We start from the raw sequence: 22,000 nt of genomic DNA, 5'->3' as shown, positions 1-22,000 counted from the left end.
CTGATGCGGTCTCGAAAGTCACGGATCATCTCTTGATTCCAAGTCAGCTTGTCGTATGTCCTCCTTACCATCGGTCTGAAGCGTCTCGAGGGGGACTCCAACGAGGTAACAGTGGAGAGCTTTGCCTCCAACTCGTGTAGAAGATTCCGACAAGTCTGGAGGATATGTTCTAAATAACGGTCCTCTGTTTCGCTAAGCCCTTGCTTCGAACGGTCGATATCCGCATGATGTAAGACAATCTTGAGACTCCTCGCTCTGTTCTAGTAAGTAAGTGAAACGTTTTCGCTGCCTTGGAACTCACGTATCACAGATGGCTGCATACTGCCCGGGTGCAGCAAGGAATCTGTCGATAATATTATCGACGAGCTGAATAATGGTTATAATGTCACCAACGCCGATGACACTCATTTTGTAGCACGACTAGCAAGACCACTGAGAGGTATAATAAATATAGCCTAATGGCGAGTGTACTTTTAAATATCAGTTTCCAATGACTATCACTTGAGAACAGGAGATAAGCTTTGGGGTACTGACGCTGTTCAATATGTACCTGAGCTGGTGACCATACCATGATATCGTTTGATGGGTAGCAAGCTCTAGACCTCAATCGACACGGATGCATAGATGGTGTTCAGCGGCTGATACAAATCTTTGGTTCAAACTTTCTATACTAGAATCAAAGTTCTTACCCCACCAGTAGTATGAATAGTTATTGTTCAGTCACCACAATACGATCAGATGATATTAGGCACCAATATTTGTCATTACAAGGTCAAATTCAAACGCCGTCCAGCCCCTTCTCTGTCAATTTCTATCCATGGTTCTAGTCTGGGGGGCTCGTAACAGCACATACATAGAGTTTCTTTGTCTCTCCGACCGGTAACCAATCGCAGTCATGCACTACTAGGTTTATTAGCTATATACTCATTTTGGTGTGTCCATATACGTAACATATATTAAGAGAATTGCCTAATGAATAATTCCATTTTAACAAATATACTCACTGTGCTGCCTCTGTGGAGAATATATCGCAGGCGTTTGAGACATCATGGTAGTTGTGCCCCAGAGAGTTGATCGTATAACATTTCCAGGGTGATTTCCCCCTCCTACTCTGGAGAGCTATCTTACAGCAGGCGTCTTCCATGTAACCCTGGCCCTTTCTAATCAACTTCAAATCAAATGTGAATTAACATGCGACGATTACACTACACTTCAAAGCTGGCATGCTGAATGGTCTCAGGGATACAGTCGTGGAAGTAGAAGTTAGGGATGTGTGTCCATGACCGGACTGACGCAATACTTCCGAGAGAAGGTAATAGCGTGAAATTCAAAGAGGCAATTTGTTGTACAAAACTAATCGGTACATCGTGTTTTTTACCGGCCTACTTGCCACTAATCCCCGATATATCCCAGATAGCAGCAATACCCAAGTTCTTCTTGCTTAATAAGTCCAACGTGTCGGAAGGATGTGATTGAGCTGGACTCAAGCAACGTGGTCTTCCTTATTAGCTTCCACCGCTACAAGATCAATATCTTCCCAGCACAGTATGGACGGGATCTCGAGCAACATCACCACAAGCGCAGCTTCAAGTAAATAACCATGAGTTTCGACTGAGCTGCGAACGACAGAGTCTCTGATACGGGTCCCAATAGGCCATTTCATTTGCATCTTCATAGAGGAATATATCTCCTTCCACAGGCCTTTAGCGTTGTTGGGGAGGTACTGTTGCAATAGTTGTGGCATGTTTAAGCCATAGATGATCCCAGCAAAGGACTGGCCTATAGAGCCCCCCGCACTGTCAAAAATACCTACTAGAGCAAGATAAATGACCTCGTCTCTCTTGGATGTTTCTGGTCTAATAGGTTGTGACATCGGGGGGGCATATCTGTCGCCAGGTTGTGAATGTTGCTTTTTCGCTGCTGCCATGGCTGTTGTCTGAGCACAGCACACAAGTACGCCGCAGGCAACGCCATTGATTACCCGTCCTGAGGTTAAGTATGCGATGCTCCCATTGGGTCGACAGAAGTATAGCATTAGGAGTATACTCAATCCCTGAAGAAGGGCCGCAGCAAGTGCTAGGCGCTTCATGTGGCTGGATCGAAGTACGTAACTGCACAATCTCAACGCCATGCTTGAATGGTAGAAGGCGAGGACTTACCACCCAGCAAGCAGTGACCCAACACAGGATGAAATGTTATATGTGCTGGATAGAAAGCCTGCGTATGCCAAGTCCAACCCGTGGGCGACTTGAAGATACGACATCAGATACGTATCGTATAAGCTTAATGAATTAGCCACGGTTCGGAATAGCAAGGAAGATAAGAAGCCTACAAGAAGCTAATCCAGAGCTCAAGTCCCGTCAGGCATGCGAGGAGAGCTGTCTGGTTGCGGAGTAGGTCGGCCGCGAGGAACGGTACCGGGGCACCGAGCCATCTCCAAGCAATAAATAATATGATGCACACAGCGCTCGCTGCAATGTACATCACAAGCCACATTTTGTCGAGCGTATGCAAAAAGCTCAATGGAACCAAGACAACGATGAAAGAAAGGCTGCAGAGCATTATTCCGACAGCTTTGCCGTCAGCCAGTTCAAAGAATAAAATCCCCGATGAGACCTACCATCAAACTTGGCAGTGGAAAAGATTGAAGCCTCTCCTTTAAAGAGTTGCCGGACTGGTGCCAATGATAGACTAGCCCGGTCATAGTCAAAGATAAACCTCGTCGTGCAGATACAGGACAGCAAAGTGACGCTCGCTACAACCACAAATCCTAAAGAAAGCCCCCCATGTGTAAGTAGAAGCTCTGCCGCCACTGGACCCGTGAAAGAATTGATTGTGTAAGGGCTTTCAGCAAGTGCAAAAAATAAAGTACGATTCAGCAAGGATGTACGCCTGATTAGGGAGATGTTTAGAATGTAAGCAATGGCGCCGTCTCCGACCGAGTAGAATATCTGGATGACAATTTAGAACTGTTCCATTTGGCTTGGAGGGAAGCATACCTTTGACCCAGTGTACATCCAGATGTTGGGACACAAGGGAATCAATATTATGCCTTTCTATGTTAATACGTCTGCAAGTCACACAATCAGGAGTACTCACCAAGTACACAGAGAAATACCATGCACTGGTACGTGTTTCGATCGCCAAAAGCATCAACTATGGCGGCGAGCGGAAGCTTCGACGCAGCTGAAAAGGTACTAGACGCAATTGAAACGCTTGATAGAAGCGCATGCTGCCCAAAAGCGCTGGTGATATATGGAATAAGGCAGCCAGCGACCTGCTCCTGGAATGAAATTGCCAGAAAGACAAGAAAGGTACTAGGTGACTATCAGTGAAGAATCTCTTCAACTTGATATAAAGCCTTGGTAACAACTCTGCTATGCCTGGTTACTCACGCTGAATAGGGCAGTATCAGATGAGAGTTTATCGTGGCCTTCTTATGGCGGACATCGCTGTGTTGGCTGTCTGTCTCATGGGTGTCATACAGTTGATCAGAAGTGCCCAGGACAGGTGACTCCTCCCCATGCTCTGAGTGCGGATTACGAAAGGAGTGCATTTTTTGTGGTCCTACACAGGGTCGGGTGGTTGGTTTGATCACTTGGTGATACACCCTAAGCAATAATATAGCAAAGGTTGAAGTTAATAACAGGAAATGACTAGGCTTGTGGGTCAATAAGGTGCATAAATATAGTCTACTTACTGAGTGGTGCCTTCTATCATCTCGTATTATAGCGTTTCTAACACATATCTCTACCCTGTATCTGCGAGCCCAAAAGCCGGTAGTATGACAATCCTACATTGAAAGCCTCCGGCAAGGACCAATACTTCTAGAGTCACCCAACACGGAGGCGTACTATGGAGTAACTTCATACACGGGATATTTGTCATGGGTAAATCGAAACCTGTGAGGGGGAGGCCTACGTAGGTGGAGGACCTTCTTGATGAGACCTACTGGGCAACCACGGTCGGGGCCCGTATCGAACCCGTGACGGGCAACCCTCTCGATCCCCCCGGTTCTTGTCACGGCAGGTTTGACCCCTCCCATTTTCCCTTCTCTCTCACCCCCAGGCCATCTATTCTGCAGACACGCTTGTATTTTGGGTCTATGGGTGTTTATACTATGATTGAAAGTGACAAGTTACCACCGTCCCCGAGGCACCAGCCCATTACTCTGCGAAGTCCTTACAGGTAGCGCCAAACTCACAGCAAACATGGCATATCCTGTATTTCCTGGATCCAGAACCGCATTCAATTTCCCGTTTATGCAGGGCTAGGGGAAGAGTGCAGATGTCACAGGGCTTTGAAGACGTATTCGACTCTGTATAACAATAAGTCAAGTCTTGTCCCTCCTGTCCAAGATCACCGAGCTGCATCCCGTAACGAGCCACGATATCTCGCAGCCAGTCATTGCCGGTTGACTGAATCCACCACGATAGAGTGCGACCATAGCGATCCCGGGGCTCCTGGGTCAATGGATGGCTCTCAAGGATTGCCCGGACCAAATTCTCATGGCCGTGCTGAACAGCCACAACCAGCACCGTGAGGCCAAATCGATCCGGGCAATGAACGTGGCTGCCGCGGGAGGTCAGTTCTCTGAAGATATCCTCATGGTTTTCCCGAGCCGCGTAAAAGAGCGCCGTCCTTCCCATTCGGTCCGGATCGTCCCACCCGATGCCGGGGGTCTGCAACAGTTGTGAAAAGGCAGCTCGGTGACCACGGACGACTGCCCAGATGAGCGCATTGCGCTCGTAGCGCTCGTCAGTTGCTTGAAGGGAGGCACCTCGATCGATCAAAAGCTTGACCACACTCTCCTCGCCCCTGTAAGCAGCATAACACAGAAGAGGCAATTTCATTACCCCCTGTGGGATATCGCTGCCGGGATGGTCGAGCAGCAACTTCAGAATCTCCAGGTTACCCACGTACATGGCCACCGCAAGACTCGTATAACCCCCTTCAGTTTGATTCATCAGTAAGTCGGGGTTGGCTTTCAAGAGCAGTTGCACAACCTCGAGCCTGGGGCTAAGCCTCCTAAGGTTTCTCGCGGCAATGCGTTGGACGGGATCGAGTGTGATTGCAAGATCCAAGGGCGTCGCTTGCCTGGGGCCGATGGCCTTGATTTGGGCCTTGTGATCTATCAGCAGCTTCACCATCCTCACATTGGCCACTGTCGCGGCGTGAAACAGGACCGTCACGCCAGTGGATGCACGCGCGTCAACGTCCGCCCCGCACCCTAGCAACAGCTCCATGTCATCGACGCGTTCGTGAATCGCGGCTATGAACAGGGCAGTCCATCCATTGGATTCCATACGAGCGTCAATATCGGCTCCGGCTTGGATCAGACCCTCCACGATCATTCGCCGGGTATTGCTTTCCTGCGCTTCAGGTGCCGTGCTTTCCATCAACAACATCAACGGGGTACGGCCGTTCGAGTCCCTGACATCGATGTTGGGCTTGTATTTCTTCAGCAGAAGATCAAAAACCGCGGCCTGGCCCTTCCGAACGGCCAGCGACAGGGGTGTATGCATATCGCTGTTGACTGCTTCGATATTGGCTCCCTTCCGTAGCAAAAGATCGACAATCTCCACATGTCCGTTGAAGACAGCCCAATGAATCGGTGCCCCCCCAAGCCCATCTTTCTCGTCCACATCCTCATCGCTCTCCAGTAACATGCGCACCACCGCTGTATGACCACCTTCCACAGCAGCTGTCAGGGGAGTAGAATCTTCCACCAAGTTCAGCATCTTCGACCGACGTGGTTCGTCGGATGGTACAACACAATCAAACGCATGTTGATAATCCAATGCGGCGGTGACCTGCCCCAGAAAGCTGCTGTTCTTGCACCTATACCTAACCTGAGCCCTCAATTCCAGAAGCTCTTGCACAAGGCCTACGTCGCCATCAAGAGAGGCAATTGTTAGAGCTATGCGACCGTTTGTATCGTCGCAGTCGCTCTGGAACTGGCCGTTTCGTGAGGGGCGTACTGTAAGCTGTTTGGGCTCGAAGGATCGGGTGGTTTCTGGGTGCTCTGAGGAAGACATGATTTGGGGGGCTAGGAACGAACGAGGATAGTTAATTGAATTCTGATATCTGGCTTGCTGAGTACTTACTAGCGTGGTGGTAGTCGTATATTTGTGGTGTCTTTTCGCCAGTCTATATAGATAGGTCCGCATGCAAGGGGTCTTGGCAAATAGGCAACAAGACACTGCTGCCTACCTTGTACATATGCAGGGTTACACGGAATTCTTTAGTTTCAATGTGTTTCGATTTGTGATAGGACGAAAGGCATTGCGTGCCTGGAAGCATATGCATAGGGATGACTGCCTATTTTGATAGTGTCAAGGTCGCTCCCTAGGGGCGCTTCTAGGACGGGATCCCCGCCAACTACACTAGGATTCTGAGCCACAAGGCTAAGAACGCGCATCACTTCCAAGCTTGGTTCCAACTTCTACTAACCAAAGGTCTCAGACAGACATCAGGCTGCGAGGCCGTCACAACTATTACTAGTATTATTCTTTGAATAAAGATTTATACTACTTTTTTTTTCTCCCCCATGCTTAGAATTCTAGAATAGTTAGCACCAATACAACCTCGTTTCTTGTGTTGAATGGCCATCTCATAAATGACTAAAAGCGACATCAAAATACACCATGAAATCAAGAGACAGTCAACCAGCCACCGAGCCGAAGCTTCATGATAAGTCCCAAGTTCGTTGAACCGTCTGCCCTTACACCCACTTCCTCTAAATCACGAAGGACATTATCAAAATAATCCCCTGCACCGCTGATTTTCATGATAAGGGCAATGGCACGGTGGATGGCGAGAAGTCGAGGAAATGGCGGATCGATGGTACGGTTGGGGCTAAGAGTCAATGTCCGAATGACAGGAAGCAATGGGTCACTGAAAAAAGAATCTTGGTCTGTGGACTTGATCTCATATTGATATGGACGGCCTGTGTGCTCAAAATATAATTCAAATGCGCCAAATAATCGGCGGTAATCATACGTTAGTGTCAGGGCGTTCATTAGGCTATCAATCTTTGGGTATTCAATAAGATGTGTGATTCCATGATCGAACATGGTCAGAATTCGGAGAGCATTTTTCTTCGAATCGGTCTATAATACCGCATTAGTAGAATAACTATATCTAGTAATAGAACTCTTACCAGCTCTGCATTATCAGAAACACCCGTCGTTAGAGAGTGGGGTAGAATGTGAGCAACTTCCAGAAATCGAAAACTGTCGCTGGATTCGTTCCAAAGAAGGTTTCCATCATCATCATTCTTACAATCTCTGCCATCTTGCTAAAGACGTCTTCCGGCTTCGCGTCGATCGAACTTGCGAGAAATAACACACCGATGATGATCTCGTATGAGGCAACTTTGCCTCAAACTAGATATTCGCTGCCTTGAGCTAGCTGTGGCTGTTTGTAACGAAGATAGGGACGCGGGCGTGGGCTGTGGTGTTTTGACCGACGAAGCTTTGACTGACAATACCGCCTTAGTTAGTACACGAGTAATCTCGCAACCCAGCCAACAGCCATAATACTTACGTGGAAGGAGCAGATTCTCAATGATATACTCAGCAAAGTCTTCAATTGCGCTCTTGGCATTTCCTAACCGGTCTGGACCCCACGAGGCGAGATCGTCAAAGTAGCAAAGGTAAGTGGTAATCTCCGGATCGCGTGTATCAGTTGTTCGCGGACATAAGGCCTCGTATATGAGTGAAAAGAAGAGCATCAGGAATGCATCTTTAGCTGAAACATGTCGGTAGACTGCCAGGGCAAGCGCCGCAGGCTTGTACCCCTTCTGGGAAGTTTGGTTGGGGTTATAGAGGTCAATGAGTTGGTTGAAAATATTGATTGCTGTCTGACTCTGATCTGGTGGTAGATTGAGTGGTTGCGAGAAGTCCAACACACTTTCAAGGGATAGCTGCTGGCCGCTATGCCCTGGTGACATCTTCAATAATGTCGGTTGAGTGAGGTTGGTGAGGAAACTGATAGTTCCGCGAGGTCGACGTTACTCACGTAAGTATCACGTGAATGGTTAAGTTCCAGGGGTGGCGGGAAAACTGTCCGACTGATATACATGGTCTCCAGAGCCTAGCGGTAGTTATATCGTGTTGGTGACATAACACATGATTCTAAAAAGTAAGACTAGGCTGAGATGTCTTTGACATATGTCATAACCATATCTACGATCTTAGTGACTATATACAACCATCATGATAGTAAGCCCTGACCAACAGACCTGTGCGCGGCACCGATTATTATCACCTGGTTGATAAAGAAATCTGTCCTCTTCCCACGGGTTCCAGTATTATTTTAATGGTATTCCGATGCAATTCTTCCATTACAATTATCTCAACCTTCAAACTCTCCTCATTGAACACAATCACTACTAAGATAAATTCAATAACATTCCTGAATCTTGGCGTTCAAAGGGAATGACTATGTTAATTGGTATTTTGTCTCACGTGAAGCATATGAAGTTCTGAGAAAGTATTGATAATTTACTTGTGGATGCGCGAAGCCCGATATGATATTGGTATTTTATTATAAAAGGCATTGATGGAACTTGATACTCTAATTGAGACGTATGCTGATTTGGGAAAGACCTAAAGAGATTGGGCACCAGGAAGCACATGCATAGGGATTACTGCCTATATTGTTGTAGGCAACGGGCTAAATACTGGCATACCGGCCAGGCTACAACTATCTCTCCACCCACATTCCAGGGCTCGGGTACCGCTAGTTCACTCTCACTTTGGCTAGCTCGGTATGGTCGCATTCGATCTATTGAAGATAGCTGACTCGACTCTGGTCCTAACTCTGACACTGCATGTTCCCACTTTGGCAACTGTTTGCTGTACCCTGTCCATTACATGAGGGTAGGTTTCCCAACCTACAAAAGCATGAAGACGTGATTTGAACATCTGCCTCTGCTAAAGCAAGCGATAGTTGCTTTTTGATGATGTTTGCCTCCGCATGTCGACTCAAAAGCTGAAGGCACTCATGATAGCCATGGAGGGCCCATACATTATTCGGGTGTTGATGCGCACGCTTGGGGGTCGTAATGAGCCCCAAATCCTCAGCGTAAGCTTGTGCAGCCTGCTCAACCATTCCCTGTTCTAGGGAAAGGGCTGCGTATGCATGGCGTGCTGGAAGCATCCATCCCCATGGCTCTGCAAAAGGCAGTTCATCTTCTAGAATAACCGCCTCCCGCAATCCGCTGAATGCAGTCTCGTAATCGCCTCGTCTATACTCGATCTCGCCATCCAGCATGGCGGATGCGATCTTGAGAATGTCGGTAATTTTGTTGGGAAAGTCGAGGCGTGTAGGAGGCACAAGCGTAGAAGCTCCATTGAACTGCTCCCTCTCCCGGTCGGCTTCTTCCAGCTGCCCGGTGGCCGCATACGCGATGGCTTTTCCATAGTGTCTCATAACATTGGTGACACAATACAGCTGCTTATCCTTCAGCGGGTCAAGCTTCTTGAGGTCTTCCCACATCCCAAACCGAATCAGTACGTGGACTCTGACGGCTTTGAAAAATTCCATCCAGTTCGCAAGGGCAGGCGTCTCTACCCGAAGAATATCCTCCGTGATTGTCGCTTCCATTCGATCCGTGGCCGCCAATGCTGCCTTCAATTTCCCACTTAGCATTGCGGCGTAGATGAGGGAATGGTAGTCATGCAGTCGATAGTAGCTGTAGAACGTCAGACCCCCATTTTGTTGGAAGTATTTGTCATCAGCGACGGTCGCTTTCAAATTATATTCCACGGCGCGTCGATAATCGCCCACTAGGACATCGATATGGGCCGGCATGTGGTAAGTATGGCCGGTATCGGGGAATATCTCGCGGATCATCTCTGCTGCCGGTAGAGCAGCCTCCGGGGTCGCCGACATTTCCATGAGATGAATATACATGTGCGCGGGACCTGGGTGCTGTTCCACCCCGGGCATTTTCAGAGCGCGTTCGAGCAGGTCTTTGACTTCACACACGGGAGAGGCGGCAATCGGAAGCCCCGTCGATGCATCGTATAGCTTCCTAGGGGCACAATTCATCAACGCATCAGCGAAGAGTGTGATGATGTCAAAGTCCTCGCGGCCGAGATTTGTATACAGATCTCTCATACAATCGGCATACGCTCTGCTACACTGAGCAAAATCCCTACTGGGATCATCGTTAGGGTACCGATGTGCGAGAGCCTTGATAAGCCCCTGCTCCCAATCCGACGCATGCTCTATCCGCCTTAGAGCTTCTTGACTGAAGACATAACACTGTTTGATCGCATTGAGTCGATCTGTTTCGTCGAACAGGGCCCAGGTCTTGTTGTAATTGGCGCCGGAGCAGAAAGATACCCCCCAGTAGGCCATGGCGCAGTTGCCATCGTGTGCGATTGCCTGGTTGTAACAAGTGATTGCCTCGTCATGATTGAAGCAGTATGTCCAGACCAGGGCCCGGTCAAACCACACCTGGGCTTCCTGGGAATCGGTACTAACTTTGCGACCGAACGTCCCTAGATTGAAGTAAGGGTCGCTGGACGGTCTTGCCAGCGATTGAGTATCAGACGAGTTCATTGTGTATCTTGTGTGAGCGGAGTACCAGGGTGCTATGTCAGGTTCTCGAGGAGGAAAGGGATTTGGAATGGAAAGGCCACCAATCGTGCGGGGTATGAATGGAGCCGGGATCGGAGGGTCTCTGTAGCCCCGGTTATATCCGGCTCGGACCGTTTCAGCGCTGGCAAGAGCGCATACAACCATTATTAATCCGCCGGTTGTTCGGTGACAAGGGTAGAATGTTGTTCTTGTGTCGTCAAGATGAGTTGATCCCTAGCGCTTAAATCGGGACACGGTGCATCCTATAATGGTTTATCCGGTCTCGCAGGTACATAGTTCTATGGGGGTATGGTATATGACTTTGCTAATTAATGGGAACGTCCTGATTCTAGGTAAATATAAATCATTTCTACATGACTCACCCATCTCTGGTTTCGTTTCCGTCATGACGGCAGTGTTACAAATCTTGGGTTCCAGATAGTACACAGCCTCCCCTGGGTCAACAACTCTTTACTTTTTCATACTCGGGCAATGCCCATTTCACCATCCATTCGGATGCAAGAACGTCTTTGGCAGAAGGGCGATTCTCTGGTTTGAAAGACAGCATAGGCCTTAGCATCGAGAGAAGTGCAGTTCTCTCAGCTGGCTCGAATGGTGGCATGCCCACCGTTTGTCGAGGATCCTGTATACTGTCTTTGAAACGGTCCTGCAACGATCGAAATGACTTTCGGTTTATTGGTTTTCCATCCTCGGTAAATTTCCTTTGCCGCGCTTCCCATTGTTGCCACCATTCGGAGGGGAGCACGCCAAGTGCATCAACATGCTCGCATGTCATGTCATCCTCGGTGGCGAGAAACCCTTCGAAGAGCGGGCTTTCGGCAATGATGTCCCATATTGAACAAGCGAGTGACCATATATCCGACGGAAAGGAAAGTGGCTTTGCTTCAAATCGAGCCTCCGGAGCTCGGTACACGAGAGGTGTGTGCGAGTCGAATTTATTTTCCTTTGCAGGAGCGAACGCTTCGCCAAAGTCGGAGAGTAGAAGGTTGGCTTCCGGAAGAAGGAGATCCTCGCTTGCTTCACCGAGCCAAACTGGTAGAATTGCCCGTGACGGAATACATGAAGGCAGCACTCTACCATCAAAGCGAGCAATGGGTTCAGACTCCGGCTCACCATACCTGACATACAGCTCTTGATCGGAAAGCCGGTCAAACCCAGGGGGTAGCTGAATAAGAGCATTGCCAAAATGAAGGTCGCCATGAGCAAACCCTTGCCCATGTATATATTCAACTGCAAGTACAAGCTGTGCTACTAACGCCCGCGCAACCTCTAGCCTGAATATGCGAAAATATGATGCATCTTTTGAATCAGAAAGACTCATCCTCGCAGGGCTTGTCACGTAACATGCATGGGTACCGTTCGGGCCTTGGACCTTGAAGGTGTCCAAAATTAAGGGTATCAAGGTTTTCTCCCAATTACTACCCGGAAGCTGTGCCGATCTGGAAAGGAGAGAAAGTACCTCAAGTTCGCGAGGATTCGAGTCTGCAGTGCATACTTTTATCGCGATCAGTTTCCCACGTTTCTCGTCTCGGGCCAGCCAAATCGTTGAATAGGAGCCATGGCCTAGTTTGTGAACTACCCGATACCGACCATGAAACCTATCTCCAATTGCAACAGGGTGGTAGCCCCCTTCTCGGTACCTTTCCAGTTTCTCCACATCTTCGATAGGGACGTAAACGTGAGGCACAGTTGAGCCGCGGGGCTCCTTGGACATGATAGCACAAGTGGAAAATGCGTAGCAAGGCTGATAGCCGTGAAACAATGGCCCTGGTGCCTTACCAGTGGTGGTATGAAGTCGGGATGATAACGCCTGCGGGTGGAAAGGCCGTACGAGGGAGAGAAAAGCTTTTCTCATCTTTTCATCTTCGACCAAGCATCCCTCCCAGAAATAGAAACAATTTGGCGGACCGATAAATCTTCGTTTCAAATTGGCCCTCGGCGCGTAAACGACACACTATGGTGGAAGGTTGGGACTTCCAAGGAGCCGAGCGCGTGACGAGGCATGGGATGAACTTTGCTCCGAGCCGCGCCGACCCAATCATTGCAGGCAGGGGCCAAGTGGGATAAGAATAGTAGTCATAGTATCCAAGCACTACGCGCCGGTCTTAGCTGCATGAGTATTCTCACCAGGTATTGGGTACTTGTGCATCCCGCAACGCAGCTTAAATTTAGACAATGAACTGAGCGTTTTCCTTGAACCACAGCCTTTCATTTAGGCGCTCCATCCGTTCAGATGGTGAGATAGTGTCAGCCAGCCTAACTCGGATTGATTCCTTCTCGTGTACAAAGCACATAAATATGGCGGCTCCACCGTACATGTTTGGGCTCATTGACCATTGTTCTCTCGCCTAACCTTGAAAAGTTGGTTCCGATGCAGGGAGGGATCACTTACATTCAGATCTACTTTGTGTGATTTGACCAACATCATGTCTACTGTGAATGTTGTCAAGGATTACTTCTACAGGGGATTTACCCCAAAGACGGAAGAACGAGCTCGGCAATTGATCGCTTTGGCGTACCAGACCGCGAGAGATCAGAAGCTCTATCCCAGGGCAATTCTCATCAGGTACGAGGCCTCTTTCACGCGTCACCCACCACTTAGTCGCGTTTTAGTACTTTACCTGGGTCCATCGTCTCTAATCATACCTCGCAATGTCAGATCCGAGATTCACAAGACAACCTCCATGAGTGGGATGCATCAGGTGGATCCATTGGGATATCATATCACGCTCTGTTTCAAGGATGAGCAACAGCTTCTTCGTGGTACCCACGTGTCTAGTCATGGCTATGTTCGGGACCAGGATAACTTGGAATTCATCCAAGCGACACATACAGAAGAGAAGTCCGATAATACAAAGAGACAGAGAGGGAAAAGGATGTGTGGCCATCAGAAGATATGCTTATTCAGGCACCAGACATTGGCTACAGCCACTTGCCACCAAACTAGAGCATAGAAGCTTGTGGAATCGGTATGTGTGAAGCCCACAAGCCTGCAGACACGGCTCTCTCTAATACTCAGTGAAATGCAGTTCATAGGATTGCCATTCTTTCAGGAAGGGGTATCTTACCATACCAACTATGAAAGGCAGCACGAAGGATTGTCAATACAACAGGGAGATTTGACCAGAAGGTGATAATTTATATAGACTGGTTGACTGTCTAACATATTATCGCTCTCTTTAAGCTGGCATCACAACCCATTCGAAAGGAGACATTAGGCCAAATGTACAGAATTATGCATCATGTTATCGTGAACCAAAACTTGGCATTTGAACATATTGTAGTTGCGGCGGTAGAGCCCTCTGAAGCCTTAACCTGGCAGAAGGATCAAATTTGAACCTCCTCCACTTGCGGCGGCAATTCAACGGGTGTAACTATTAGTATGACCTGTTGGCTGTATTCACACCTATATATCGACTACCAAGACGAATCCCTCTTCGATAGGTCTGAAGCAGTTACTGTATATGCAAAAGACCATCGGGTGCTGTGGATATATATCATTACATCTATTGGACTTCGCAATGACATATATCGGCCAATGTCCCCTAATTCGCGTCTTGTACTCAAGATGAGACAGCCTGGGGAACCGGCCACTCCTTGTCCTCGCCCTGTCCCTCCAGCCAGGGCAAGCAAGCCTGGTACAGCGTCTGGAACTCACCATTGCCCAGACCCATGAATTTGTCGAAGAGCTCCTTATCAAAGCGCTCAATGAATGCCAGATGGCAAGCGAGCAGTACATCTGCATACCCAGGTTTTTCACCTTCAAAGAATGGGCCCTTTTTCCCCTCCTTTCCTCGCAGCATTTTAACCAGTGGCGCTGACTCGGTCTCAAGCAACTGCCATAACTTATCCAAGCTCTCCTTATCCGTCGGTCGCACCTCCGCCAACGGCTTGCCAAAATGTGCGGTTCGCGTCTCGCGGAAGTACACCTGTCCCCGCGGATCCAAATGGTCCACCACACGGGGGATAATCATCTGCCGGAACCCTGGCGCCAGAAGAGTCACCATCTTCTCCACCGCGATGAGTAGTGCATAGCTGGCATCGCCGGACGGAAACAGCGGGGGAGACGGAAACACCTTATCGAGGTGCATGACGATGGGAAGCGAATCCATCATGGCGCCATTAGTATTGGTGGTGATCGAGGACTTGTGGATGATGGTGGGCAGGGTGTATGGAATACCCTTTTTATTCGGCCCCAAACCTAGGCCAGTGACAAGAGGCTTAACGTCCGGGTAGGAAATCCAGCTCTGAGTATAGGGTATACCCTTGAAGTTGAGCACTGCTCGGACTTTCAACGTGTTGGGGGACCATGATTTGGAGGCACCTGAGGGACGGCATTAGAGGCGGTCCGATTGCGGGGCAGCTGACGCACCTGGGAAATCGGAGAAGAGGTCGAAAAAGTGGACGGGCTCGGAGTCGGCCATGTTGATTGGATTTTGTGAACAGTACGACAGGTTATGAGGCAGACTTTCTATTCTGCGAAGGAAAAGTGCTTTCTTGCTGTCTTTGGTGGTAGATGTTTGGAGGAAAAGTTGGTGGGGAAGAGAGATTCCGGGATTAACGGGGTTTGGGGACGGCTTACCAATCAACTATTCCGAGTGCTTATTATTCCTGCAAAGCTTACTATAACTAGAGCTAATGACGTATAAAGTAGTAAGCAGGGGGGTTTTCTAAGTCGATAGAAAGTAATAGAAGCAAATTCATATATCCAAGTGAGTGTGATTAAATACCATTACATATATGGCTTCCCCTATGAATTAATCCTATGTTCTGACCGCTCCAGCAGTGCCTTCCTCCTTGATTAATATTGCACATAGTTCCCCAATTCCTGCCAGGCCTTCAAGGTGAACTGATGATCAGGTGGCCTAGTAGGTTCCTGCAGCACCCGCAGCCCCCGCGGCACCGGCACCTCCAGCCGCAAATGCGCCTCCGGGTTGGCCAACACCGTGGTCTAAAAAGTGTTAGCTCATGAATATCGATGTATAGCTGGGCTCACTGACAATCACCACCGGCGCCCTGTTGCATACTGTATCAGCGAAGAACTTCAATACTAGACATTGGTCAACACTTACCACTGGTACTCCCCCGTGGGAACCTCCATTCGGACCCCATGGGCCATTTCCACCTGCAATCAAGGTTAGTTCCTCATTTTTCTGCGTGTATATTAGGGTTGTCTGACCACCAATTCCACCAGGGCCACCAGGACCGCCAAATCCACCAGGACCACCATTGCCGCCATTACCACCGTGACCACTTCCACCAGGAGTAGCACCGCTCAGGCCCTGTTGTATGATATATCAGCAGGGAATACAGTCAAATATTTTTCGACACTTACATCAAGAGTATCATCAACGGTACCTCCGAGTTCACCGACAGTGCTTCCAAGACTCGGTTGTCCACCTGTGTTGAAGTACCATTAGTTCTTGAATACCTTGCCTATTTGGGTTTACTGACCATTGCCACTCCCACTGCCACTGCCATGGCCACCATTGCCACCCGGAGTAGCACCGCTCAAGCCCTGTTGCAGCATGTCAGCAGATATACAGAATTGGTCCAGACAACTTTCACTTACATCGAGAGTATCATCGACAGTTCCTCCAAGTTCACCTACAGTACTTCCCAGGCTCGGTTGCCCACCTTTGTCGAGAGTGTCAGTTTTTGATGGTTTTGCATATCTGAACTTACTAACCACCATTGCAAGGGTTGCCACCTGGAGCAGCACCGCTAAGGCCCTATTGATAATATTTAGCTGAGCAACAAAAAGCAAAACCCACTCTGCAATCCTTACATCGACAGTGTTATCAACAGTACCTCCAAGTTGGCACAGAGTACTTCCGAGACTGCGACGTTTCGCGCCTGCATTATATGCCATTAGTCTCGTGGTGAACGCTTTGGTCCTGCTAAACTAGCATATATGCCCACTTACCAGAGACTGGGCTTGCTGCGGCCATGCCAGCAGCAACCAGGCAGAGTGCAACCGAAATCTTCATGATGATATGTGGGTGGATAACCTGACAAAGCTGAGCCGGAAGGTCTAGTTAGGAAACTGGGAGAGATGGAAGAACTGGATAGGAGTCTGATGAGTGCAGTGGTAGAAGACATGGAACGTCGAGGGCCAACGGCCCTTTTAAACCCTCTCGATCCCTGGGACAGACACAGAATGAGAAGGTGTTTTTGACATATCTGATATCGCTATTGCCACTAGGAGCACGTTGTAATGGGACAATATAGTCGTACAAGTTTCAATTATTGTTCGGCTTCCCTGCAGGAGTCCAGAATCATCGGTCGGGGTTTGGACATCATACCTAAATTCCGTGGCTATCTGGTAAGGGGGCTATGTCTGGCCAGGGATTGCGATTATATGGGTCTATTCAATTAGGTGGTTACTTACTGAATTAGTTGCTGGATATATCAAAGCATCTTACCGGCCCCTGATAGGAATCACCAAGGTGTTATCACAGCTCACACTTGACTTCACCATCCTTCCCTTGTGTTCTCATTGTCTTTTGATCGTCAAGATAAGATCCGCTGACAAGGCAGGGTAGATCCTCTCGAAGTTTCTGTTTTCTACATACTACCGTATGCGGTTATTCTGCATCATGCGAACGATAATATATATGACAGGTCCTAACGGCTTCAGGCGCATCAGATAGGTGGCGACAGCCTACTAAAAACGGGGTCTTTCCAGAACGGGTGATTTGGAATGATAGTGGATGATTAGCAAGTCCATCAGTGGCAAGTAACCCTAATCGAATAGGAAATATGTATATCAGAAGACCGTTGCCAATTTCGGTTCAATAAGCAATGCACGTTGTGTATCAATGACCGGAAGAACACGGAGAACCCCACATCCAGCAGAGTATAGGGGAAGACTTGAGCTGCAACTCAAAAATAAACATGCATACAGCCACACTAGTGATAGAAACCAGGAACTGCAATGATTATTATGCATCGAATCAATATCTTGGCGGTTTTGGAGCAACGCCGAACATTCCCTGTAACGACTATCGAAACCCCGCAAAGATACGGTAAGTGGGTATCCATTTCAAATCCCGATCGATCGATCTCCCAGTTGGACTCAATGCTTGTACCCCTATCCTTTAGCCAAGCTTTGTTGTGAGGTCACCTTGGGCATTGAACCTGTTTTAGCTAGCACTGTAGCCTGCAATGGCACTCATACCCAAAGTGAAACCCTTGTCTTCAACAAATGGGGCTGTGGTTTAGTGGTATAATATTCCCTTAGCATGGGAGAGGTCCGGGGTTCGATTCCCCGCAGCTCCATTTTTTTATATATTTTTTCTGCCTTCCCGCGCTGTTGACCCTCTCACTCAACCGCTGAGCCATAGATAAAGAGGAGCACTGTAGCGTTCAAGTCGTCGGATACTGATGGCTGGATTTGTAGAGCATCTATCCTCGGGGCATCGGTCTGCTTATACATCACACTACACTTCCATATGATCTGATCCCGAGTGGGAGTAACGATGTGGCCTCATGATTATACAAAAGACGCCTTCGTGCCCATGGCCTTAACGGATGACAATGTAGCCAGTCATCAATGGTTAATACTGAAATAACTGGTTGTGATTGAAATTGGCCAGCTTTTGATAAGTTGTCGTCCCTTAAAGACTATTAACCCATCGAATATGTTTACCAGATCTTGTACTCTCCATCATTCTTCTTTATCAATATTCCGTCAATATATAGCCAAGCTTGCAAGTTGGAATGGGCGACGCCACAGCGAAGGATCCCTTAATCCCATTGCTATACTTCGTCCAAGGGGTTCTGCGGTACATCACTTTCCCCCTCACGCAATTCACATTAACATGCTTTTGTAAACAGGACAATCCATGAAATCCCAAGCGACAAGACATCCGAAGCCCTGACACGAAAGAGCTTCAGCCCCGAGGCTACCATCGAGTATGTCCGCCCCCCCCCCCCCCCCACTTTTCCATCCCACCAACACATTAATCCCATGCTGGAAGAATAAACCAAGCCTCAATGGACCGTACAGGCTTCGGAGAATTTATGCAAGACTATCGTAACAAATATATATTCGTCGACTTTGCGTTCCACGACGCAGTCACCGTCCCTACCGATGACGAAGGACGTAGTGGTACCGTCGGCGTTGGGATCAAGGCGCGCGCTGTGGGGAAGGTAGATGGGGTGTTGTATGAAGCTAGATTACAGTATGCTTTCTCTTCTGTCGGGTAACCATGATTGTTTAACTAATAGTTGAGGGTTGTATCAGTGAGATCTTCCAGGTGGAATGGATTCCTAGTCGAGGAGATAGTGGTGGACATCGTCTTATTACGAAGCTCACGGGGGCGTTGAAAGATTTGTATCCTGTTCAAGATGATTCCTTATGTAAATCTATGCTTTGAATACAAAGGGGCTGTCTGAGGGGTATTTTGGTGGAAGTGATGGTTTATCAAGTATCTTCCTGATTTCGGAGATAGAAGAATAAATCGTTTATATTATACATCCCAGGCTCCTCTCTTTGACACGCAGTCAAGGAGCTGATCCTCTCTTTTATCCAGCTGGGTTGGTTTTCTGCTCAGCTCTTCTTCTCTACCCAAAATCGGATAACAGACTAGGAGGCAGTGGATATCAATGGCCTAATGGTATAACCAGTCATGCCATCACAGATAGTGAATGTCAAGCGCCATTACTGACTCCGATCTGGCCTGGAGATCCCAAGCACACTACTGAGGGCATACTGCCTGCTATGGGCCTCGCATACTTGCTCCCAATCACATGCTCTCCGACAAACCTATCAATCAGCTATCCCTGACCATAGCCATCAATCCCGCCTCATAACAGCCAACATTTCATACCCCATCAACCCAACCTCCTCCTCATCCGGAAAATACACCGAAAACGACGAACCCCGAAAACACGGCTCATAGTCCGCCCAGTCCGCACGCGGCCCCAACCACACAATCAAACGAACCGACCCATCACCATAGGTATCAAGATACTTAGAGACCAGCTTCGGTTCCCGAGGGTATACAAACATCCACGCTGTGGCTTCCGCGGCGCGAGAATGCAAATCCCATGTTCCGCCGACAACATCAATATCTTGTTCGGGCAGATAGCGATTGACGGATAAAGCCACTTCAACGCCAATGATCTGCGTGTTGGGGTGACGATATGCGATTAGAGCCTCTAGGAGACCGGAACCACAGCCCACGGAGATAGTAAAGGCCGGTTTCGCTGGAAGAAGCCCTGCTAGATAGGCGGTCAGAGTGCTGGAGATATCCAGACAGCAGTCTGGGAATGCTGTGGGTGGTGTTGAGAGTTGGGCGGAGATGGAGGCGATGTCCATGGTTTTGGTGGTGCCAAGCAATAGGATTGAAGAGTGCAGCGACAGCAAAGGGATTTGCGGGAGGTGGCTCGGGGCGGATTTACCATGGTCCGTCACAGCGTATCAATGCGGGATCCGTGGGTGGTGGGGCATTTGACTTCACGGCGGAACATCCATCAACACAGGCATTGTATCGATCAAGGGCTGAGGATTCTGCATTTCATGATATTGGAACTCTTAGAATTATGATACTTGGAAGTATCTACCAGATTTACTGCTACAGATAGACAGGAATCCCTTGACTAGTTTGATTCAAAGCCTAATGTGTCCTCCTCTCATGTATATATTGTTGCCGGTTGGACAGAGAGCAGTTAAACCGCACCATTGCATGGAATAAACATCCACTTCACCTCCAACAAAGTCATACCAAAAAATCACCATATCCCACCAATCAAACACCCAGAACAGCCGATAACAACCAACCAATCACCAAGCCACCACTCCACGACCAAACAAGCCCGACTCGGTGCCAATCCCCCCGTCAGCCCGATTTACCCCGCATTTGACCCCTCCCAGCATCGCCCATTCCATCCTCACCTTGCAATCCCGCACCATTCTCCCTGCAAAAGTACCACCGCAACATTGCCAACATGCCCATTTTTCACATCGGTGCGTACCCTATCACCCCCAGGCCAAGCAGAAACTAACAAAGACGGGATGGAAAAGTCCTCTTCCGCCTAAAAAAAGGCGTCTCGGCCAGCGAAGTCGAAGCCTGGAATGAGTTGGGAAGAGGCATGGTCGGAAAGATTCCTGGTAAGGACCACCACGTCAACTGTGAAACTGTAGGTAGGGATTAATAGATATCTTTAACTCAGGACTCCGTGAGCTGCACATCAACCCCCTCTGGCCATGACTGCGTCCAGAGCCAAGGGGTTCGATATGGGTTTGGTGGCTATTATGGAGAAGCCGGAGGATTTGCAGATTTATGCTAACCATCCGGATCATTTGAAGTGAGTATTCATTCTACTTCCTAGGGTATTTTGTGAGGAAGGATTGGCTGATAGATGAGACTAGGGTGCAGGAGTTGCGGGAGAAGTTGTGTGATGATGCACTGGCGTATGATTTAGAGTTTTAGATGTGATGTCGAACGAATATCAGGGGAGGGGTTATCCCGAGACTGAGTGGGCAGTCAGTAGTCTGTAACCAAGCTAGATTGCAGGGAGTGTTCACTGAGAATATCTGGCTATTTCGTGTAGATCCTTGCTGATTAGGATAAGTCTATGACAATATTTATGTCGAGTTCTCCTGCACAAATCTACTGACTCGTAAGAGTTGGATTATCACAAGGTAATCTGAGTAGGCTCACCGGTATGCAACCCCTATTTGTGGGTTCAAGGTCTTATCCCGCAAGGGATATGAGGCCGAGGCAACAACCCGACCACATATTTGAAATATGCAGCTAGTCATAAGGGTCTACACAGTTTCTGATGGTTGTGTTGTTAATCCTACCAGAGCAGCCGGCGAAATAAGCAATCATACCACGGGTGATCAAGCATGCCTTGAAAGTTTAAGGCTGCCAATCACCCACGGCAGCGCGCATCAGACACCGCCATTTGCACGGGAAAACCCCGGGGCTCGGCCAAAGTGCGAGACTGGACCGATCTTGGCGTCAATGACAGTGAATTGTCTGGTTTGATTGCATCAAACTTTGCTGACTGTACTCTGTATAGCCCTGGTCCTTTATGAAATAATAAAGAACGGCATACAAGTGCTGTTGTGGGCATAACTCGTAGTTGAGCTGAGATGTACTGGACAGAGTCTATTAGCATGAACACCTTCGACGGCCAACAGTCGATGAATGCCATTCATTCGGCATTACACAAGGCAGATGCTGTAGTGGAAAGACAGCTGGACGTGGGGACCCCGGTCGGTGCGTGGGGGCGACGGGGAATCTGGGGAGAATGCGGAGGGTCGGACTTGGGCCGATTTGCTGGCTGCATCCCTCCCTCTGAGATATCGGGCAGGTTGTGTCTGTCATTGGTCAAGGCCAAGATCGTCGCGGGAGAAACTGGGCAGTCTATC

The 22,000-nt window shown here is 48.6% G+C and overlaps 12 protein-coding genes and 1 non-coding gene across 13 annotated transcripts; 5 read left to right on the top strand and 8 right to left on the bottom strand.

Annotated features, from left to right (window-relative positions):
• Positions 1 to 1,483: 1,483 nt before the first annotated feature.
• BO94DRAFT_464134 (MFS general substrate transporter) lies at positions 1,484 to 3,313 on the bottom strand (the record flags this gene model as incomplete). Its single annotated transcript, XM_025608050.1, has 6 exons — positions 1,484 to 2,111; positions 2,160 to 2,282; positions 2,333 to 2,573; positions 2,621 to 2,951; positions 3,000 to 3,052; positions 3,100 to 3,313. Coding segments are annotated over 6 exons (1,590 nt in total), but the record flags the coding sequence as incomplete, so codon positions are not given.
• Positions 3,314 to 4,166: 853 nt separating this feature from the next.
• On the bottom strand, positions 4,167 to 4,925 carry BO94DRAFT_556014 (ankyrin repeat domain-containing protein; the record flags this gene model as incomplete). The annotated part of the gene is made up of 1 exon (XM_025613834.1): positions 4,167 to 4,925. The coding sequence occupies one exon, from the start codon at positions 4,923 to 4,925 to the stop codon at positions 4,167 to 4,169; it is 759 nt and encodes a 252-aa protein (XP_025468624.1).
• A 153-nt stretch (positions 4,926 to 5,078) lies between these two features.
• Positions 5,079 to 5,816, bottom strand: BO94DRAFT_435181 (ankyrin repeat domain-containing protein; the record flags this gene model as incomplete). Its single annotated transcript, XM_025607491.1, has 2 exons — positions 5,079 to 5,342; positions 5,577 to 5,816. Coding segments are annotated over 2 exons (504 nt in total), but the record flags the coding sequence as incomplete, so codon positions are not given.
• An 837-nt stretch (positions 5,817 to 6,653) lies between these two features.
• On the bottom strand, positions 6,654 to 10,594 carry BO94DRAFT_623667 (uncharacterized protein; the record flags this gene model as incomplete). The annotated part of the gene is made up of 4 exons (XM_025617166.1): positions 8,904 to 10,594; positions 7,549 to 7,944; positions 7,285 to 7,376; positions 6,654 to 7,112 (listed from the first exon to the last, which is right to left on the bottom strand). Exons 1-4 carry the CDS (start codon positions 10,573 to 10,575, stop codon positions 6,654 to 6,656), a joined length of 2,619 nt encoding a protein of 872 aa, XP_025468622.1. The 5' UTR covers positions 10,576 to 10,594.
• Positions 10,595 to 11,053: 459 nt separating this feature from the next.
• BO94DRAFT_463564 (kinase-like protein) lies at positions 11,054 to 12,328 on the bottom strand (the record flags this gene model as incomplete). The annotated part of the gene is made up of 1 exon (XM_025608028.1): positions 11,054 to 12,328. The coding sequence occupies one exon, from the start codon at positions 12,326 to 12,328 to the stop codon at positions 11,054 to 11,056; it is 1,275 nt and encodes a 424-aa protein (XP_025468621.1).
• A 478-nt stretch (positions 12,329 to 12,806) lies between these two features.
• On the top strand, positions 12,807 to 13,903 carry BO94DRAFT_44079 (uncharacterized protein). The gene is made up of 3 exons (XM_025607506.1): positions 12,807 to 13,180; positions 13,274 to 13,583; positions 13,644 to 13,903. Exons 1-2 carry the CDS (start codon positions 13,041 to 13,043, stop codon positions 13,566 to 13,568), a joined length of 435 nt encoding a protein of 144 aa, XP_025468620.1. The 5' UTR covers positions 12,807 to 13,040; the 3' UTR covers positions 13,569 to 13,583; positions 13,644 to 13,903.
• On the bottom strand, positions 13,702 to 15,122 carry BO94DRAFT_534454 (uncharacterized protein). Its single transcript, XM_025611556.1, has one exon. The coding sequence runs from the start codon at positions 14,724 to 14,726 to the stop codon at positions 14,178 to 14,180; it is 549 nt and encodes a 182-aa protein (XP_025468619.1). The 5' UTR covers positions 14,727 to 15,122; the 3' UTR covers positions 13,702 to 14,177.
• A 236-nt stretch (positions 15,123 to 15,358) lies between these two features.
• BO94DRAFT_44039 (uncharacterized protein) lies at positions 15,359 to 15,972 on the top strand. The gene is made up of 3 exons (XM_025607503.1): positions 15,359 to 15,574; positions 15,655 to 15,750; positions 15,809 to 15,972. The coding sequence occupies exons 1-3, from the start codon at positions 15,467 to 15,469 to the stop codon at positions 15,881 to 15,883; spliced, it is 279 nt and encodes a 92-aa protein (XP_025468618.1). The 5' UTR covers positions 15,359 to 15,466; the 3' UTR covers positions 15,884 to 15,972.
• On the bottom strand, positions 15,957 to 16,717 carry BO94DRAFT_44021 (uncharacterized protein). Its single transcript, XM_025607502.1, has 2 exons — positions 16,541 to 16,717; positions 15,957 to 16,470 (listed from the first exon to the last, which is right to left on the bottom strand). The coding sequence occupies exons 1-2, from the start codon at positions 16,602 to 16,604 to the stop codon at positions 16,061 to 16,063; spliced, it is 474 nt and encodes a 157-aa protein (XP_025468617.1). The 5' UTR covers positions 16,605 to 16,717; the 3' UTR covers positions 15,957 to 16,060.
• Positions 16,718 to 17,823: 1,106 nt separating this feature from the next.
• Positions 17,824 to 17,895, top strand: BO94DRAFT_t142. The gene has a single exon. It is a non-coding gene; the product is annotated as a tRNA-Ala (tRNA).
• Positions 17,896 to 18,222: 327 nt separating this feature from the next.
• Positions 18,223 to 19,036, top strand: BO94DRAFT_43999 (uncharacterized protein). Its single transcript, XM_025607500.1, has 4 exons — positions 18,223 to 18,401; positions 18,454 to 18,531; positions 18,597 to 18,800; positions 18,863 to 19,036. The coding sequence occupies exons 1-4, from the start codon at positions 18,337 to 18,339 to the stop codon at positions 18,993 to 18,995; spliced, it is 480 nt and encodes a 159-aa protein (XP_025468616.1). The 5' UTR covers positions 18,223 to 18,336; the 3' UTR covers positions 18,996 to 19,036.
• Positions 19,037 to 19,094: 58 nt separating this feature from the next.
• On the bottom strand, positions 19,095 to 19,947 carry BO94DRAFT_534451 (uncharacterized protein). The gene has a single exon (XM_025611555.1). The coding sequence runs from the start codon at positions 19,937 to 19,939 to the stop codon at positions 19,415 to 19,417; it is 525 nt and encodes a 174-aa protein (XP_025468615.1). The 5' UTR covers positions 19,940 to 19,947; the 3' UTR covers positions 19,095 to 19,414.
• A 561-nt stretch (positions 19,948 to 20,508) lies between these two features.
• BO94DRAFT_534450 (uncharacterized protein) lies at positions 20,509 to 21,218 on the top strand. The gene is made up of 4 exons (XM_025611554.1): positions 20,509 to 20,587; positions 20,645 to 20,731; positions 20,805 to 20,928; positions 20,993 to 21,218. The coding sequence occupies exons 1-4, from the start codon at positions 20,569 to 20,571 to the stop codon at positions 21,051 to 21,053; spliced, it is 291 nt and encodes a 96-aa protein (XP_025468614.1). The 5' UTR covers positions 20,509 to 20,568; the 3' UTR covers positions 21,054 to 21,218.
• Positions 21,219 to 22,000: the final 782 nt, after the last annotated feature.

This window comes from Aspergillus sclerotioniger (assembly GCF_003184525.1).
Source record: "Aspergillus sclerotioniger CBS 115572 chromosome Unknown BO94scaffold_11, whole genome shotgun sequence".
Taxonomy (NCBI): domain Eukaryota; kingdom Fungi; phylum Ascomycota; class Eurotiomycetes; order Eurotiales; family Aspergillaceae; genus Aspergillus; species Aspergillus sclerotioniger.
This window is presented reverse-complemented; position numbering and strand designations above follow the sequence as displayed.